Below are 19,629 nucleotides of genomic sequence, written 5' to 3'. Positions count from 1 at the left end.
TTCACAAGCTGACAATGATTTTTTTTCCAAACTACTATATAAAGCCAGACAAATTAGTAGATAGAACAGAAGCTTTATTCCCTTTTAATGGTCTCTTGATACCCCATGTGGTATTTTGAAGAAATCCTAGGTAAGAACTTATGCCCCAAAATGGTCTATAGTAGAGATATGAATGAGTAATTTATTGACAGATGGTTTCTGAAGCATGGAATCCGATGGTAACAGCTAGAAAGAATACAGGTAGAAGAGGGCTGGACTATAGCTGATGTTCAGAGATCTGTAAGAGGAGGGGCCATCAAAGAGAATTAAGAAGGAACCAAAGAAGTAGCAGAGACAGACAGGAGTAGCATCATGGTAGTGAGAGAAGAAAGTATCACCAGAAGAAGGATTTGTTCATGGCATAAGTACTACTGAGAGGGTAAGGAAAACAAGGACGCTGGTTCTGGCAACATGTTGGTCATGAGTCATGGGGGTGATGGAAATCAAGTGAAGCAGGAGACATGCCCTCTTTCAGGAAACTGTGTGCTATAAATAGATCAAAGGAAAGAGGTGCTTTAGCTACAGCTCAAACAGAGGTAGTTTTATGATAGGGAGAGAGGTCCCACATAGAGAGTGAATTACATATTATTGGCCTTTAAATAGGAACAAAGACAGAGGGAAGGTAGAGCATATGAGTAGAGGTATAGTAGGGTGGTGAGAAACAAGGAAATTCTTTCCGGTTGCATCTGTGTTTTTCTATGAAGTACGTAGCAAGGTCACTGGCTGAGAGTGCAGGTGGTGGAATTATTGGAGCTCCTGAGAAAAGATAAGAAGGTGGGAAAGAACTATCTTAGGGAATACAGTAAAGAGTTTATTAGGAAAATGTAATAAAAGGGCTGTCGGTCAGCTTTGAGTGCTGATAATTGAGATGTGTAGCCAGTCACAAATACAAAGTGACATGAAGTAAGGATAAGGAAGGGTTATCATCCAAATATTACCCTTCCTGGTTGGAAGCTAATAAAAGCTGGGCACCTGGGTGTACTCAACTGATGAGCGGTAAAAGAAAAGTCATTTGCCGCTTTCATGTCTTCATTGTTCTGTTTATGTTTGAATCTGCGCCCATGTCTAAAGTAGGCCAGATGGGTAAATGAAATATTCTTTCAAATCCTAAAAAATTAAAGTGTGCATCAAAACATCCTGTTTACTGTGTTTAAACTCAGATCTAGGTTTGGTTAAGACACTTAGTAATGTAAAATGAGAATACCCTAAGTTTTTCCTTCAAAGATCACAAGGACCTTCAGTGTTAACATCATATAGATGTGAATTTGAGGGCACAGTTTTCTCCCCTCTTACCCTCAACATATACCAGATGAAAATAAAAAGATCAGTATACAAATTTAGCAGTTGTATAGGTAAAAGCTGTATCGTGGGAATTAAAAAGTGGATAAATGCTCATGAGGGCCCAGGAAAGACCATGTATCCTATTTGGCAGGGAAATGAAAACTAACATGATCACTTTGATATTCAAACAAAAGAACATGACTTTTTAAAATGAGATCAAATGTAAACACTGATACTTTTCATAGACTGTATTATAACATAATAGTTCTTGGCAAAGATTCTTTTATGCCAGAAAATGAAAAACACAATGTCACAACACAGGTTACAAAGCCCAGGATGCCCATGCAAAAAACTGGGGAAGTAAAAATACCTTAAAGAAACTTTAATGGAGATTGGACAGCAGAATAGAAATGTACCAAAGGTTTCAACATCAGTGTACAGAGGTTGTTTTCTAAACCAAGAAAATTAATACAGCAAAGAGAAAGGAACTGAGCATATACAAGGTAAAGAGATAGTTTTAGACAAAGAGGGGAAGTACATGAGGATATTAACTGTAAAGTCAAAGTTGTGGAAAGTTTGAACAAATAAATAAATGCAAGCACAATATGGATTTACTATTTTCCTGCTATTTCTACAAAAACATTTTTCTTTTTTTTAAGTTTATTTATTTTGAGAGAGAAAGAGAGAGAGAGAGTTGGGGAGGGGCAGAGAGAGAGAGAGAGAGAGAGAGAGAGAGAAAGAGAATCCCAAGCAGACTCCACACTGTCAGCACAGAGCCCGACACAGGGGTCAAACTCAGGAACCACAAGATCATGACCTGAGCCAAAATCAAGAGTCAGACGCTTAACCAACTGAACCACTCAGGCACCCTCCACAGAAGAAACATTTCTAAGTACATTTATGAAACCCAATCCCAAAAGCATAAGAGTTAAGTGAGGAGATAAGTGGAGTCAGGAAAAAAGCTGATCAAACTCCAAAAAATAATGTTAAAGGAAAAGAGAGACACCCTACCATAAATCATATTAGGGTTAGATTACATTTTGATAAATTATTAAAATGCTTTGGTTCAATAAAATATTAAGATTCATGGGCAGGAAGAGAGAATGAAAAGGTTTGTTTTTTCCCTAGAGATATTTTTTATGCTGATATTTGTTCTGATAGGAATTGGTTATATAATTTTTACAGCTGAATGATCCTGGGCACACTGGGAACATGGGACCTATCTCAGAGGATGGAAAAGGAACCTAGGCAAAATGTGTAATGATAGTGTTATGTAGTCATTCTCAACGTGGCTCCCTCATCACTTTGCATATGCAGTAACGGATGACTGATTTGCAATGCTCCAGCCAGACAAATAGAAGTTGATGATGAAGCTACCCTTGAAAATCATGTATTTGTTTTTAAATTAAAAGTGGGAAGTCCACTTTTCTTCCTTTTTTCTCTCACTCTTGCTGCCATGGGCTATGTGCCCCTGACACAGCATTCATTCAGTTACACACTAGTGTGGGCTCTGCATTGTAAGGAACCAAGACAAATGAAACAACAAAACCAAAACATGGTCTTTAAAAACACTAATAAAGTATATAAATGTGTGGGAATACTGATCAAGCAAAAAGAGAGAAAGCAAAAAGAAACACCCTAGGAATGAGAAAGAAGCTATCACTAAAGACTAGAAATTAAAAAAAAAATTACCATCACAAATGTAATGCTAATAAATTGGAAAACCCAATATAGGGAAGGGTTTCTTAAACAAGATACCAAAACATAAAGGGAAAGATTAATGAAATTAACTTCACTGAACTTAAAAGCTTCTTTTCATCAAAAGGCACTATAAGCTAAGCCACTGACTGGAGGACCATGTTTAAAATACACAGAACTGGGGCGCCTGGGTGGCTCAGTCGGTTAAGCGGCCGACTTCGGCTCAGGTCACAATCTCGCAGTTCTTGAGTTCAAGCCCCGCGTCGGGCTCTGTGCTGACAGCTCAGAGCCTAGAGCCTGTTTCAGATTCTGTGTCTCCCTCTCTCTCTCTGACCCTCCCCCGTTCATGCTCTGTCTCTGTCTCAAAAATAAATAAACGTTAAAAAAAATAAATAAATAAAAGAAATAAAATAAAATACACAGAACTGACAACCCAGAATTCAAAACTTCTGTAAGTCAATTAAGAAAAAAACTCCCACTACTGGAAAAACGGGCAATTGATAGAAACAAGCAAAGAACACAAGAGGAAGTCCAAATGGTCAATAAATATGTATTACGCAGCCTTATCTCCTTAGTAATCACTTCACATCCATCTGATTGACAAAATTAAAAGGTCTGACAAGCTCATGTGTTGCTGAAACTCCAGACCTACGAGAATTCTTACACTCTCTTGATGGGAGTATAAACGGATATAAGATACTTGGGAACAGCTGGGTACCATATGGTAAAGCTGAATGTGGGTAAATTCTGTGACCCAGTAATGTCACTCCTGAGTATCTGCCCTAGAAAAATCCCGGACAGGGAGACTGTACAGTAAAGTTCACTTTAGCACTAGATCTTGACTGTGGTTGTATATGCGGAGGAAAGAAGACCTACACAGTAGCCTTCAATTTATCTGTAATGTTTTATTCCTTAAGCTTGGGGGTGGGTATATATAGTTGTCCCTTATGTTATTACCTATACTTTTTGGTTTGTCCAAATTTTTTCATCAAAGTTAAAAAGTAATAGTTACTTACCAAGCTGTCCACATCTATGCTGGAGTTTACAGCCCACTGCAATGTACCCATGATATTCATGGCTAGAGTTAGAATAATACCAACTGTTCCTTCTCCATCACCTATAGGTGGGAAGAAAAGATACAAACAAACTTTATGTTCTTTCTCTCCTCTGTGAGCCACATTAGAGCATACGTCATGTTAAAAGTTCTATTTCAATTTTGTGCTAATTTTAACCATCCTTCATCTCAGGTCACCACAGCATCTACCACTAGTAATAATGTCCTACCTATAGTTAAGCATTCAACCAATGTTTTAAATTAAAGAGTGATTGAATATTAGTAAGGAGTTTCCCTTTTAAAACAATACTTCAGATATTGAAGGGGCTTCTAGTGTTGGGTAAACAGCATGGTTTTCTCTTTTTACTACTTCTCTGTAAGCAATAAAACCTCTGAAGACCAGGATGGACAATGCAAAAAAGACCTCCTATGTCTGGATGAGCTCCTCCACAGAGAAGTCAAAAGCAGGAGACGGGTGTGTCTAAGCAGCATCCACAAGATGTTTGGATAGGTCTTCTGCCTTCGCGAGGAGGACTTTCTCTGCTAATCAGATGTTTTGGGGGAGAAAGTGGACTTAGAGAGTTTAATGAGGAAGTCAAAACTCATGGGTCTGCCATTAGGAAAGAGAGAAAACTGACTTTTATGTTTTTTTAAAAAATGACTATTTGACCCAGGAAGAACAATACTTAAGTGTTGAATTAGAATAAATAGTTTTCAGGGCTGGAGGGGACCACTAATATATGGCCATAAAAATTTTCTAATGGGAAAGTTTTTAAATTATTAAAACTTTAGGTTATCAAATTTCAGTTGAGAGTCAGTCCTGGCATCTATAATGTGGGATAAAATTGTCACTGGGTTCTAAAATGGGGAAAAATAATTTGTCCTATTATTATTAATTGAAATTTTTTCTTCCATATATCCTCTGACAGAAGACAAACCACAGATAGTAGGTATGTGCTGCTAATACTAAATCATTTATTCTAAATAGATAAGATTTATTGGGGCCCCAAATATTACTCATTCTAAAGGTTAAGATGAGAATAAGATAAAATTTTAATAATAACAATAATAAATAAGATTTAGGGCTATTTACTAGGGAACAGGCACTATACTGTTTTGCACAAATTATCACATTTAATGCACATGGGAAACTATAGGATAGGTACTATTATTCTGTATATTTACATATGAGGACAATGAGGACCTTAGAGAAACTAACTAATATGTACAAGTTACCAAAGCTGAAGACCAGTAGAGGCTGGGCTGGTATTAGCCATGTGGCTAACACTCACTCTAGCTGGGAATCAGATTTCGCTGATAGGTCCTGAACTAAACTGATCTGTAAATGCTTTGACTACTAACCCCTGGTATATCAGGACTTAATCATATCCTTAACCACTATTTTATAGCATATGACATATCAGTTTGAATTCATTGTTAACAGATCTTTGTTCATTCAGCCCTCTCTGATCCTGTTTCAAATAACCTGAAGGAAAAACTTTACAATTCTGAACGTAAGAAGAGAAACTTTACTGTACTAAGGATTGGGTTCATTTGCCTGCCCATATATTCATTTCATAGAACCACTTCCCGCTGCTCTAGCTGACAGAACAATGCATGTGGGGAACCCACTACCCTCACACAGTCACGATTAGCCTGCTTTCTGTTCTCTCCAGTACTTTATACCTAGACAGAGGCACTCTGCTGTTAACTCAAGGGGCCTAATGAAGAGGCCACAGAGAGTCAGTGGGGCACAGAAAGATGGGAAAACCAGTCTTCAGAGAGAGAGAAATGGATGAAGTAGCCACAGAAAGGATGGGGCGCAAGCAGCATCTGGCCTCAAGAGATGAGAACAAGAGCCGAGGCTCACTCTCCACGCCTATTCCGCTTCCTCTGGAGACCCAGCCTGCCTCCTGCCCTGGGCTCCGAGAGGCACTCCTGTGACACCAGCATGCTACTCATTTTGTCTGAGAGGGATTCTATCCTTGCAACCGAGCAAGCCCTCAGAGCTGGCAGTTGCTGTGAATCTGTGTCTACTGTCACAGGTGTAAACTATTTCAAGACTTCTAGCTCAGTAATTCAACTTCTTAAATTAGAAGAACTCACTTGTCTACATAGAGTTTCATTTTACTACAGTGAAAGGTTTTCTGGTTTTCACCCAAAGATGTTAAAATTCAGGACACTTATATTTTTAAAAATATGGTACTTCTGTCTAAGTTATTTCACATCTATGGTAGTTTTTCATCTTGTAAAATTCACATAAGGATAATGAATTGTACCAACTGGTGGTTAAAAAAAAGTTTACCAGGGAGGGGGGTTTTATATGTGTGTATAAATGGGAATGTTTCTTTTCCCGTATTCAGAGAGCTCTTGAATAAATGAGATCTATTACTGTTGAAGCCAGGATGCTTTACCAATATGAGAGTCAAAAGACAATATTTTTCTTTCAGTCATAGATTTGTTATCTGACACTCTCAGTGTCTGTTGTTCCCAAACTGTAAAGCTGAGATAATACTATACACAGCTCTAATTCAAAGAAGTCATTTGTTCAACAATCAATGAATTTTTGGATTAATAAACTGTCCCCTAAATCTATTTAAAGATATCTAAAATGTTTAACCAATAAGAATGTAGCATTTTGGGGTTGACAAAGCTTTAAATTAAATGGTCAGTTAAGAAGTTAACAAGTTCCTATTACCTGTTGTTAAAATGGAAATGAAGGTGACAGCAATGAAGAATATGACAAAAATTATTTCCATTCTCATTTGGAACCAGCGCAGTGTTGACAGGTACAAGAACCAGTTGGCAGTATGTAGGTTCAGCGCTTTGTGAAACAAAGTTTCAAAGTAAGGCTGACGTCCAAAGGCCCGAAGTGTCCATAGTCCTTTTAAGCTTGTAACAAGATGAGTGAAAATTGGACTCCTGCCTGTGAAATATTCCCATAGAAAACATGGCAAATCATGTCGCTACATAATGCAAATTCTTACTACCATGCACCTGAAAAAGATTAGCTTCAAAGAGAGTAATCATTGGTCAAATATCATGGGTTAGAGGTTTTTCACATTGGTACCATTCTTTGAATAGATGCAATTTGTTACTTTTTGAAAGAGAGAGAGAGCACGTGCACAAGTGTCTGCACACAAGTTGGGGAGGGGCAGTGGGGGAGGTAGAGAGAGAGAGAGAATGAGAGAGAGAGACTGTCTTAAGCATTCTCAGTGCCAGCACAGAGCCTGACACAGGACACAGAGTTCAACCTCAGGAACCTGAGTTGAAATCAAGTTGGACACTTAACCTACTGAGCTACCCAGGCACCCCTGGTATTTTTTTAAAATGAATTACCCTCCTTTTCTACTTGGCTACCATAGATGGGAACTCATTATAAAATCAATGCCATTTTTTATTCATATTTCTTGACTGCCACTGGACATTTTTTTTCTAGCTAATCCTAAATTGATCACTGCTGAGAGAAAATGTTTTTCTTTCAAAACAATTTATTCAAGTTCATATGACTTCATTTAGCTATTAACCTTCAATAGAAACACACTGGGTATTTAACCCTGAAAATGCACCGGTACTGAAGCTGTTACTGAAAAATGTGCTTCCCAAATAGCTCAAGCAGTGCTCGGGGGCAGACAAAAAGGTAGACCCCAGGAGGAAAGGAAGGGTGTCTGAAAACAGGCTAGACAGAAATATTTTGTCCAGTATGCTCTGGGAAGCCAGACAAACCTTCAGTAATAATAGTAGCACTATCATTTTAAAATTTAATTTATATAAGAAAATTACGAATGAATATCCTATACTACAACCCTTCTAAGACTCTATGCATCTGCTTTAAAAAGAAAATGAAGTCACTCGGTCATTAATGGGCAAAAACAACCTATGTGTGCTATGTAATTTACTGTGTCCTTTTACATATTCATACGTTTTTAAAACTGTTACACAATGCAAGAGTTTAAAAGCAGGACAAAAAAGTTGGCAAAGTAGGTGAATGATAGAGAATCACAAATAGCTTTGTGGTCATTTTCCACAATGGTGAGCATTGTACGCACAGCATCATACCTTCAGATTCCAGTTGTTTGAGTTGCTGCGAGGTGTGGAGGAAGTAGGCCCTCAATATAACAAAAGCTGCTATCACTGGCACCGTTGCTAGGAAGATGTAGGGTTGTAAAACCGAGACTACGGCCACGGCTCCAACCACAATCAGTAACAACTGTAGGATCAGAGAGAGCACGTTGGTGAGTAAATGTTCTCTTGTTGTAAAGCGCACAAGGTATGTCACAGATACATTGGGAAAGAAGATCGTCACACTCTGTTCCATTCTTAACAAGGGCAGGTATCTTCCTAGGAGGAAGGCAGCCACCTCAAAGTAAGATTTTTCATAAGTTCTATCAAAATAAAAAATATTAGTCAGGTTACAACATTTTGAAGTTTTGAAAACACGGTGCTCTTGGGTCTCAGGATATTCTCATTTCCTATGTGCCTTAAAATGCTCTATGTTAAAAAAATTTTAGATGAATATGAATTTTTTTTTCTGGTGTGGACTTCTTTTAAAATAATTTTTTTATTCTGAAATAATTTTGGTATAAATGTAAAATTTTAGGATTTATTTTGTTTAGACAATTTCTGAAACTTGGGCATTCATCTTGGAACCTTGTGGGTCACAAAGATTTGGTTTAAGTGACAGTTTGGTCATTTAGACAAGCTATTTAATTTTTTCTAAACATAGTTGGCTCATGTTTAAGATTTTTAAAAATTATATTTAATAGATTTTACTCCCCTTCCCAACTTTCCTATTCTCATTCCTTAAAATAATTGGAGATGACCTATAAAGGCTCAAGTAAAGGATTTTGGGATATGGCTGATTTGATTTTAAAGCAGACATTTTTTCCCATCTCATATGTAGTTGAAATAAACTTTGTATTTCAGTCAAGCCCAAGATCAGAGGTATTTCTTCACACTAACCAAAAGAAACTGGAGCCCTGTTAGCAGTGTCAGAAACAAGCTAACCGTATTGGCAGTTTTTGGAAGCAAGTTATAGGCTTATATTCTATATTTCCACATGATACTAAATCTAAACATTTTATGAAGGAAAAAAAGTATGCTAACATTTGGTCCACAATGACCCATCTGAATAAAGTATGAATAAAGTAATGTTACAACCAGGGTTAAAAAATAAACTTATTGTAAAATCCATATGATAATCAGTGAGCCAGTTCTCTAGCAACTTCCATGGGTGACACATGCATTTTTCTAGCTGATATCGTGAAATGCACAACATTTTGGTAGATGGTAGTGGGGACCGGAGTGTAGATAAGAGCTACATAAATCTTTGAACAGGTTGCTATTTTCAAATAAAACTTCAGATGACATCTCAATGATACCTTTCTAGGGAAAATGCCTCTATGTCTCTATCAGCAATTCTGTCATACTGGCCTCTCACTCATCAACAAATACTCAGATAAATCTTTACTGTGCCAGGCACTAGACCAATTACATATGATGACTCAGGAATCTAAGGAGAGTCTTTCTTATCCATTCTTGCCCTATTACCAGTGCCGCCAGTACAATGAGAAAGCCCCACATGCCCTAGTTACTACCTGACAAGACCCCATCAATGGCAAACTACAGTTTTTACAAAAGACATGTATTTTCCAGAAATAGGATATTGGGAGAGGGGGATCAAGTGTTCCAAGTGTGATTAACTGGGGAATATGGTTTAATTAAAATGGACCATCATATTAAATATCAGTATGTCTGAAAGGGAAGTGTTGTTGCATTGGTGGCATGGAAACATTCAGCTACTCCATGAGGATCGGGGTCTTCTAATTTGCCGTTGGCAGCTGTAAACAGCACTGTGTTCATTTGACCTGTGCTGTTTTTACCATATAATTCCAACTCGGTGGTGTTGGATTGTAATATTAGTTGTAGAAAGTGATCATTTTGTTTTCATGATTGCTGTTATGGTAGAGATTCTTAGGAATGAAATGCAACTGTTACAATAGAATATGTAGAACTGGGAAGTCAAACCAACCAAGATATCACGCTGGGTTAGAGAATAATGGAAAAGGTGGGTACAACTGTAAATTATGAAACATTCACAAGATAAATTTCCAGCAATTATAATCATCCAGAATATAGACCAAACTGAGAAATAAGTGAAAAAGAAGTCTAAGCATCGAGAAAAATAATTCTATTTCCTCCATAAAGAGGCCATTCTTAGGTACTAAGGTCAGGAGCTAATACTTTAGCATGTCCAAAACTAAAGGCACTGGTATAATACAGCTGATATTCTCATTACACAAAGAAGCCTTAAATTGTGTCCTAGTTTTTAATTCACAGTAGATAGTCAATGAATCATTTCAGAGCAGGTGCATTAGTGAGAGGGACAACAAAATCAATAGACAGAATTCAAGACAAGATGAAAATAGGAGCACAGATTTCTAATTTCCAACCATCCTTACACAGATCCTAAACTTCCTCAGGAAAGAAAAAATTCAATAGACTATAAAGACTGTAAGGCATCATCCATTCATGGTCCTAGGAAGTGCCCAGCACATTTTCACCCCACCATAAGGAGCTCAAAACCATTCCCGACACTGAAGAGTACATAGCACTGCCTGTGAAACCAGAGCAGATGAGTAAGAATGAAGGATAACTCTGAAATCAGCAGTAAATTAGTAAGCCAGTAAGTAAGTAAATAAACAAATACCTATTTAAAACTATGAAATGAATACTAGATTTGGAATTTAATTCATAAATGGATTTTTAAGTAAGGGACACATGGGATTAATAAAATGAATGAACGGAAAGAAAAAGATGTGAAAGACACAGAAGAAATCAAAGTAGGAGGACTCAGTGTGTAATCGCATATTGAGATAAGAGAAAAAGAAACAAATATCTAAGGGTTTTGAAGCTTAAAAGAGAAGAATTTGGTATCTTAAAATATATAGGCTTCTGTTTAATGAAAAAATAAGTCATTCACCTAAACATGGAGATAAGTAGGATGTGAAGACAGTCTTTCTCTACCTCGTTTGACTTGTTTCTCCTCCTTTGTAAATTCAAAACTAGGAAGGAATTTAAGGTTTCTATGTGTAATGAGAAAATCAAATATATTAAACCAGTGCCTTTAGTTTTACACACAGTTCTAAATTATTAACTCTAAATTATTTGTTCTAAGTTAATCTGATCTCAGTGCCTAAAGAATGGCCTGAGCAAATTTGTCATGTAACGTCCATTTCCAGTATGCCAATCTGAAGCACAGAATTTGAGTACTAAAAGTGACCATCATCAGATTTCTCTACCTCATGTTACAGGTTAGAAACAGAATCCAGATCTTCCATTTTCATTATACAATGTTCCAATCCAGAAAGCAAATTCTCCAGAATGTTATTAAATGTTAGGAAATAGAGTAAATAGAAATTAAATTGTTTAAAGGAAATGTACAGGCAATGCTTTATCCTGTGCAAAAATCTGTTCCTATAATGTTGTGACTTGAATAAATTTATTTAATGTGAATATAATTATGTATAACAAAGAACCTCACAATATAGAGGATTTTTTTTATAATAAAACTGTGGTGAATGAATGATTTAAAAAAAATTTTTTTGAGAGAGAGAGCAAGTGTGAGTGGGGCAGAGAGAGAGAGAGAGAGAAGATTCCACGCCCAGTGCAGAGCCCCACGTGGGACATGATCACCACTGTGATATCATGACCTGAGCCAAAATGAAGAGTAAGACACTTACCAACTGAGCCACCCAGGCACCCTTGAGTTTTTAATAAAATCAAAACTAATCAGATTTTTACTGTATTTGACAATCATATGTTATGCTTCCTTAATGTGAAGCCCTCTTATAAATAAAATAGGAAAATTAAATAAACAAAAGAGTCTTGCCTAAGTACTTGTGAAACCACAACTAAGTAACTTCCACATTGGAAACTGAGTGGAAACTATTCACACTGCCATAACAGAAAGGATTTGAGAGTCATCACATGTGTTTAAAAAGTGTTAATTTATAAAATAGGTATTTAAAAACCATTTTTCCCAGAGGATTTCTGAAGTGAGCTTCATACTGATTCAGAAAATAATAAACTACAAAACTAAAAAAATTTATCAAGGGCCAATATTTGTGAATGTTGCAATCATGTCAAAATGCCCAGGTCCAGTTTGTACCTAATTTAACAATACCATATTTGGGGCCAGTCATTTACACACTTACAACAAATATACAGCATTTAAAGAAAGACACGGGAAATGCTCCTTCAAATGCATGAACCCAAAGCACTGATTAAAGAATTCCAGCAGCTGCTGATGAGTTATTTCCCCAAACAAAGTAACTGCAGGAAATCCAATATGCTAAAGTTCACATGGAACAGTTAATGTATTTAATTGTGCCAATCATTTCAGATGAGGCAAACTGACAACCTGGTTTTTCTGTACCTGCCAATGTCAGTTGTGTATACACACAAGTGTGGTAGCCCTTTTTTCGTTTTATAGGCCCTTTCAAATAAAGTGTTATTACTGGGGGAAGAGGGTGAAAGGGGTGTAGGGAGAGAATGACTCATCCTAAGATGGGCTGCAATGTTCCAGTTGTCTCTCCAAGGAGATCACTGAGACTGGCATTTGCTTGACCTAAGCCAGACAGGAAGCTGTTTTTTTGTTTTTGTTTTTGTTTTTGTTTTTGTTTTTTTAAAGTTATGTTTATGACATAGTTGGTTAAGAGTGCAGTACAGGAAGCTGTTTTCAAACCTGGTCCAATAGCCAAAGTCATTAACTCACAATTCTCCTTAAATCCTGCCACTTATGGAATCCTAATGTGCATCCCCTAGGTCTAGGTCACCTTTATCTCCCTCTCCTCCTTTCTTCGCATTCTCACCTCCAGTCAATCACCCCACCACCAGGACACATGTTCAGAGCCAGGCTACCTGCTCTGGTGGCCTCTTCAGATCTGTCACCCAGGAATAGTCCTCACTTGTCCTGGATTTTTCTTTCCCCTCGCCCCTGCTTGAAAGTGTATCTGTCCCTGTATTACTGTTCTTACTGTGAGGTTGCTGGCTAGCTAATCTGGGCCAACGTGTTCCTGGATAAGATTGGTTGAAACTGTAGCCCATCAAGGAATAGATCTTCATTTTTCACATGGGCCCTTTGGAGGTAGGTGATTTACATCAAACAGTAATGCCAATGTCAGAAATGTCATACTGTGGACAGTGATTTGGGGACAGATGCTCTATTATACCTTTCAAACCATTCCCAAGTAGATAGCTATTACATCTAAATGTGGAATTGCCTTAGGTTTAGGTCAAATAAACAGTTCTGACTTATCACTGAATTTACTAAATTTATGCCTATTTTGAAGACTTTGGATATTAACAAAATTTATATAATAGACAGGACTTCAACTCTCAATCAAATGAAAACAAAACTTACCTCTTTTTCTAATCATTTTTGAAAGTACAGCAAACGTAAAGATACTAATTATTTTTACAAACCTGGATGAAGTCAAATATGGTAAGAGGCAGAAGATCATCCAAAATTGCTATATCTTTGGAGAATCTATTAAGAATCCCACCTGTAATATAAAAGAAGATAGATTCCTCAAAAAACAGTAATCTCAAAAGGACAAAAATATTTGATAAGTTGGGATCATAGCAGAAGCATTCAAAAGTCAAATAAGAATTAGCATGTAATAAGATAAATAAGGTCTTAGAAAATTTTAGTGTTGTACAAAGATTCTAAGTAACTGTATTCAAGTGATTGTCTCCTACTTTTAAACCTTTATAAAATGTAGCTTCCTGTAAGATTCATTCTACTACTATCTTACACTTGCATGCTTGAATTTAATGATAATTTATTGGATTTGTTATCGTATTCCATCTGTATTCCATAATGCATGGCTCTCCCTCTCCTCTGACTGGTATACCTTCCTGACACACCTCTTTAGAACCCACAGCTACTGTTAATTTCTGCCTGCCCGTTATGTGGACCTCCTTTGCCATGCTTGCTCTTTCTACCCTCTTCACTGGCAATCTAAGCTTCAGCCTGTCTTCTGAATTCCAGACTCATGTTTGTAAGTCTGATAATGTTTTCCTTCAATGAAAATAAGTTATGTATGGAGTGTTTACTCTATGTCAGGCATAATGCTAGGCACTGAGATAACAGAGGTGAATAAGATGAGCTCCTTGCCTTTAAGGAATTCATTTTCTAGCGGGAGTTAAAGACATAATTTGATAAAACATAATACTGTACAAAGTGATATTGAATATTATCATTCAGCCCCCCTGCCCCCACCATTAACTGTAAGATAGAGTCTAAAACTCTTAGTTTAATATTTAATGCCTTCCATAATCTGGCCTTAAACCACCTACCAAATATAGGCTTCCCCTACACAAACATTCTGTTTATCCATTAAATTGGTCTATTCTTTATGCTCTACACTTTCCTAGCTCCCTGCCTTTTCCATATAGTTCCCTTTGCCTGAAAACCTTTCCCCTCATCTCTACTCATCAAAATCTATGTCTCCTTCCTGGCCTAATTCAAATGTCTCGCCGACAAGGAGGCATCAATGTTTGCACCAGTTCAAGCAAATCTCTTTCTCCTCTGGACATACCTAATACCTTTAATATATTTTGTCGGGAACTCTGTTGTAATGACTATATCCACATCTTGTATCACAGTCACTTGCTCATGTCTTACCTCTATTTCTCGATTGTAAATTGTTAGAGGTCAATGGGACCATGGCACACTTAGTTTGTATCCCTCACAGCCCTCAGCAAAAAGTCTTATATGTAGGAATTATTCAATGAATATTTATTGATTTAAGGCACTATCACTAGCCTTTAACAATAATATGTTCTTTAGCATATTTAATTAAACATATTTGTGTATCTTTCCATAAATAAAGAATTGAAAAAAAAAGTCTATGGATTTATACTGTTTAGAAAATGAAAGTTCACTTTGCTGAAAAGAATATCATTCTGGTGCTTACTGTATTTCAAATGGTAGTGTTCCATCAAAGTTATCAATTCACATTTTCATCTATTCAACTTAGTCTACTGAGCACCTACTACGTGTCCATGTGTCTTAAGGTTGTTTAAATAGTGACATAGAAAAATTGGGTAAGGAGTCAAAATCAAGGTCAATGTACAATTGGAGAGGGCACATGTGGGAGAAACTCAAGTGCACATACAAGGCATAGAAGCATCGGTTGCTGCCCAGTATAGCAGAGAATATTTAGGCAAAATAATGAGAACAAGTGAATCATAAGTCAGTTATAGTAATGGTTTTTAAAAGAAAGCATAATCCTTGCATAGAGAAATTGGGGGGGGGGCAGAGGTGGAAAAAGAACATCTAGATGTTGTAAGATCATTTTGTTACTTCTTATGCATCCTGTTCTCCTGTCTTGGTAAATACGACAAATTAGAAAACGAAATGAAATACCATGTGACTTCACTCATATGTAGAATTTAAAAGGCAAAACAAACTAACACGGGGGGAGAAAAGAGAGACAAACCAAGAAATAGACTCTTAACTATAGGGAACAAACTGATGATATGAGAGGGGAGGTCAGGGGTGGGATGGATTAAATGGGTGATGGGCTTTAAGGAGCGTTCTTCCTAAGATGAGCAATGGGTGTTATATGTAAGTGATGAATCACTAAATTCTACACCTAAAACTAATATGACACTGTATGTTAACTAACTGGAATTCACATAAAAACTTGGAAGTAAAAAAAGAAAAGAAAAAAAGAAAATGAAATAAATGAGGGGGCCCTGGCTGACTCAAGTTCGTGGAGTGTGCAACTCTTGATCTCCAGGTTGTGGGTTCGAGCCCCACATTGGGTGCAGAGATTTCTTAAAACTAACCAAATCTTAAAAAAAAAAGAAAATGAGGGGTGCCAGGGTGGCTCAGTCGGTTAAGCACTGACTTCAGCTCAGGTCATGATCTCATGGTTTGTGAGTTCCAGCCCTGCCTAGGGCTCTATGCTGACAGCTCAGAGCCTGGCGCCTGCTTTGGATTCTGTGTCTCCCTCTCTGTCTGCTCCCTCCCCTGCTCATGCTCTGTCTCTCTCTCTCTCTCAAAAATAAACATTTTTTAAAAAGGCATTAAAAAAAAACAAAATGAAATTAATGGTAATCATTTAAATATGAAATAGAGAAGGTTCAAGACCAACTGTGAGCAGTGTATAAAGGAATGAGGAGCCCTGGAAAGTAAAGATGTGAAAAGGAAAGTGCACCCCCTATGGGAACAAGGCCCCATAGAAAGGAACAACATTAGAGACCTAACATTTATTTCACATTGGCTCTATAAAGACAAGTAGGTTGCCTTGTTGAATTCTCATAATGATCCTCTCAGATAATTATTCTTTTCTCCATTTCACATTGTGGAGGCAAGGCTCAGAAGAGCAACAAGCCTATGTTTATCACTCGTATGGGGCCAAGCCAATGCCTATGGCTTGGAGCCAATGCTCCATTACATCTCACCATCCAATTCTGACTGCTGGAAACTGGGGCAAATTTCCTAACTTCTCTGGGTTTCAGTTTTTCTATAAAAAGGTGAAATTATTGAATCAAGGTAATTTGACATTCTCTTTTACCTCAAAAATTTCTTAGCTCTAAAACAGGATAATGATGAATATACTCAAATGAGTCAAGGCTTTAGTGACACACAAAGACTTCAAAATAAATAGAAAGAAGATCTTTCTGAATACTGACACTGACGTTTTGTTACCCAGATAAAAATGATATATATTTATTATCTTGAGATCTTTAGATAGAAATCACTCTAAAAATCTCAATCTTGGAACTTATTATTTGCTTTATAATTAAATATTTCTGTGTCTACCTCCTCTCCCTTGTCTGTGAGTTTTTCCAAGTCAAAAACTGTACCTTTTGCATCTTTTCATGCCAACCTCTGGCTTAGTGCCACACAAAGTAAGTTCTCCATAACCTTTCATATTTACCTTTTTCTTTTGATGAGAACATTTAAGTTTTACTCTTAGCAAATTTCAATTATATAATACAGTGTTTTCAATTACAGTCACCATGTTATATACCCTAGTTCCTCAGACCTTATTCATCTTATAACTGAAAGCTGTGCCCTTTTACCAACCTCTATAATCGCGCAAAAATATTTTACAAATACATTTGGGATTTGTTCCTCTCCCACCCACCACAAAAACAAAACAAACAAAAATAACCCAAAACGTTGGAAAAATTTATTTGATCATCTTTGAATAGTTACATGAAACTAGATTATTCTGTCACCATCAAGAAACTTCATCAGTAAAAGAGTTTTCTATTTTCCTTGGTCACTTCAAATCTGCTTCTCTTTTAAACAATACTATACATTGGCAACGAGATACCTGAAAAAGGGCTAGAGCAAATATCTGAATAGAAAAGGACAACGAACCCAGAAAGGCCTGTTTCTGTTGCTACACTCTCAGCAGCATCACGGTCTAACAAACTAAGCTACTCTAAACAGCTAAGACAGAAACATGGAGCAATAATGTCTGGTAGCCTACAATTTCTAGGAAATGTGCATGCGGGTCATAAGGAAGTTCAACAAAGGGCAGATGCTTCCATCAAAAGCCAACGCTACCACTAAAAAAAAACCCAGGGAAACTGTAGGACCTTTTGCTTGTGGATCAGCAGTTTCATTTTGTATACCTAGTCAAATACCTGCTTTCAACGTGTTGAGGGTTGACACAGGTGCTTGAAGAACAGAATGTAACATTTTGTGGTGTAAAATTTTCGACACTGTGATTAGAGTATGCACCAGTGGTAAACCTCTGAAGAATCCCAGAGCAAGCAAAGTGTCAGCTACTCCCACATAAATATAAAAGACATAATATGTGCTGGTATTGGTGAAGATCACTGCATAACTGCTATTTATACTCTTAGTACTATTCCCTTTGTCTTGAGAAGGCATTCTGCAAAGCAAAAAGAAATTGTTATTTGGCAACCAAACTTTCCCGCTGGATTTCCAATACATGTAAACAAAACTGAACTTGAGTCTGAAGCAACACAACATATTTCATTAGCGTTAAGTTATGCCTTTAATCTCATGGACTCACTACTGCAGCAAAGTAGTCAGTTTTTTCACCATTGAAAGAGATAGGATTGTTATTACACAGTCAGAAAAAATACCAAATGTAAAATTCTGTTTTCAATATTTTTATTGCATTTTATGGAAACTAAACACAACTAAATCCTTTAGGAACTGACAAACAGCTGCAGAAACAGCGCGTGCTCACAATTTTAAACAAGAGAACTTAATTTTCCATTTCTATAATACTATGGGGAAATGAACTTTTATTCATTATTCAATATTCTTTAATAAGATCCAAATAATCGATAGAAACAAAATATAATCTGCAATAGAACATGGAATACTCACTGTCTAAGCAGCCACAACACAACCAAAGAAACAGCCACCTGGAATAAAACAATACACACTTAATTTTTCCCGACATCTCTACCTATTCATCCCAGACCCAGCTCTAATTCCACCATGACAAACAGCAAAATACACAATTTCTTTTTCCTTTCCTTTGCTTTCCTGGTCCAGCAGCTATAATAATTGTCCTAAAAATCATCCTTTGTGGTGAGAACATGTTAAGTTAGTGGAATTCAAATTTCACTGCATTAAATACTTTGCCATTTCTCTCTCTCATTCAACAGAAACTATTCATTGAATCTCACAGGAGAGCAAAATTTAATCTTTTAAATAATAAACTTTGTTCTAAGGATCCTGGGAAGATGGCGGAGTAGGAGGACGCTGGGCTCACCGCCTCCTGCTGATCACTTAGATTCCACCTACACCTGCCTAAATAACCCAGAAAACCGCCAGAAGATTAGCAGAATGGAGTCTCTGGAGCCAAGCGCAGACGAGAGGCCCATGGAAGAAGGGCCCCTCCCGAAGCGGATCTCCGAAGGAAAAGCGAGCTGAGCCTACCCCTCCCGCCCCTGTGCACCTTGACAATCCACCCCAGCTAATATGCCAGATCCCCAGCACCACAAGCCTGGCAGTGTGCAAGTAGCCCAGACGGGCCACGCTACCCCACAGTGAATCCTGCCCCTAGGAGAGGGGAAAAGAAGGCACACACCAGTCTGACTGTGGCCCCAGCGGTGGGCTGGGGGCAGACATCAGGTCTGACTGCGGCCCCACCCACCAACGCAAGTTATTCAAGACAGCACAGGGGAAGTGCCCCCCAGTCCCGCAACACTCCAGGGACTATCCAAAATGACGAAACGGAAAAATCCCCGTCAGAAAAAAGTCCAGGAAATAACAACAGCTAACAAACTGATCAAAAATGATTTAAACAATATAACAGAAAGTGAATTTAGAATAATAGTCATAAAATTAATCACTGGGCTTGAAAACAGTATAAAGGACAGCAGAGAATCTCTTGCTACAGAGATCAAGGGACTAAGGAACAGCCAGGAGAGCTAAAAAATGCTATCAACGAGTTGCAAAATAAAATGGAGACAACTACGGCTCAGATTGAAGAGGCAGAGGAGAGACTAGGTGAACTAGAAGATAAAATTATGGAAAAAGAAGA

The 19,629-nt window shown here is 37.4% G+C and overlaps 1 protein-coding gene across 1 annotated transcript in view; it reads right to left on the bottom strand.

Annotated features, from left to right (window-relative positions):
- Nucleotides 1-19,629, bottom strand: part of CFTR (CF transmembrane conductance regulator) — a 182,340-nt gene that overhangs the window by 50,696 nt on the left and 112,015 nt on the right. Inside the window, exons 16-21 of the mRNA XM_042922907.1 lie at nucleotides 18,465-18,502; nucleotides 17,747-17,997; nucleotides 13,559-13,638; nucleotides 8,132-8,282; nucleotides 6,771-6,998; nucleotides 4,035-4,135 (exon numbers count right to left, since the gene is read on the bottom strand). Coding sequence (XP_042778841.1) covers nucleotides 4,035-4,135; nucleotides 6,771-6,998; nucleotides 8,132-8,282; nucleotides 13,559-13,638; nucleotides 17,747-17,997; nucleotides 18,465-18,502 — 849 coding nt within the window. The remainder of the gene's footprint in view (nucleotides 1-4,034; nucleotides 4,136-6,770; nucleotides 6,999-8,131; nucleotides 8,283-13,558; nucleotides 13,639-17,746; nucleotides 17,998-18,464; nucleotides 18,503-19,629) is intronic.

Source organism: Panthera leo, chromosome A2 (assembly GCF_018350215.1).
Source record: "Panthera leo isolate Ple1 chromosome A2, P.leo_Ple1_pat1.1, whole genome shotgun sequence".
In the NCBI taxonomy this organism is placed as follows: domain Eukaryota; kingdom Metazoa; phylum Chordata; class Mammalia; order Carnivora; family Felidae; genus Panthera; species Panthera leo.
Note: the sequence above shows the minus strand (reverse complement) of the source record. Positions and strands in the feature narration are given on the sequence as shown.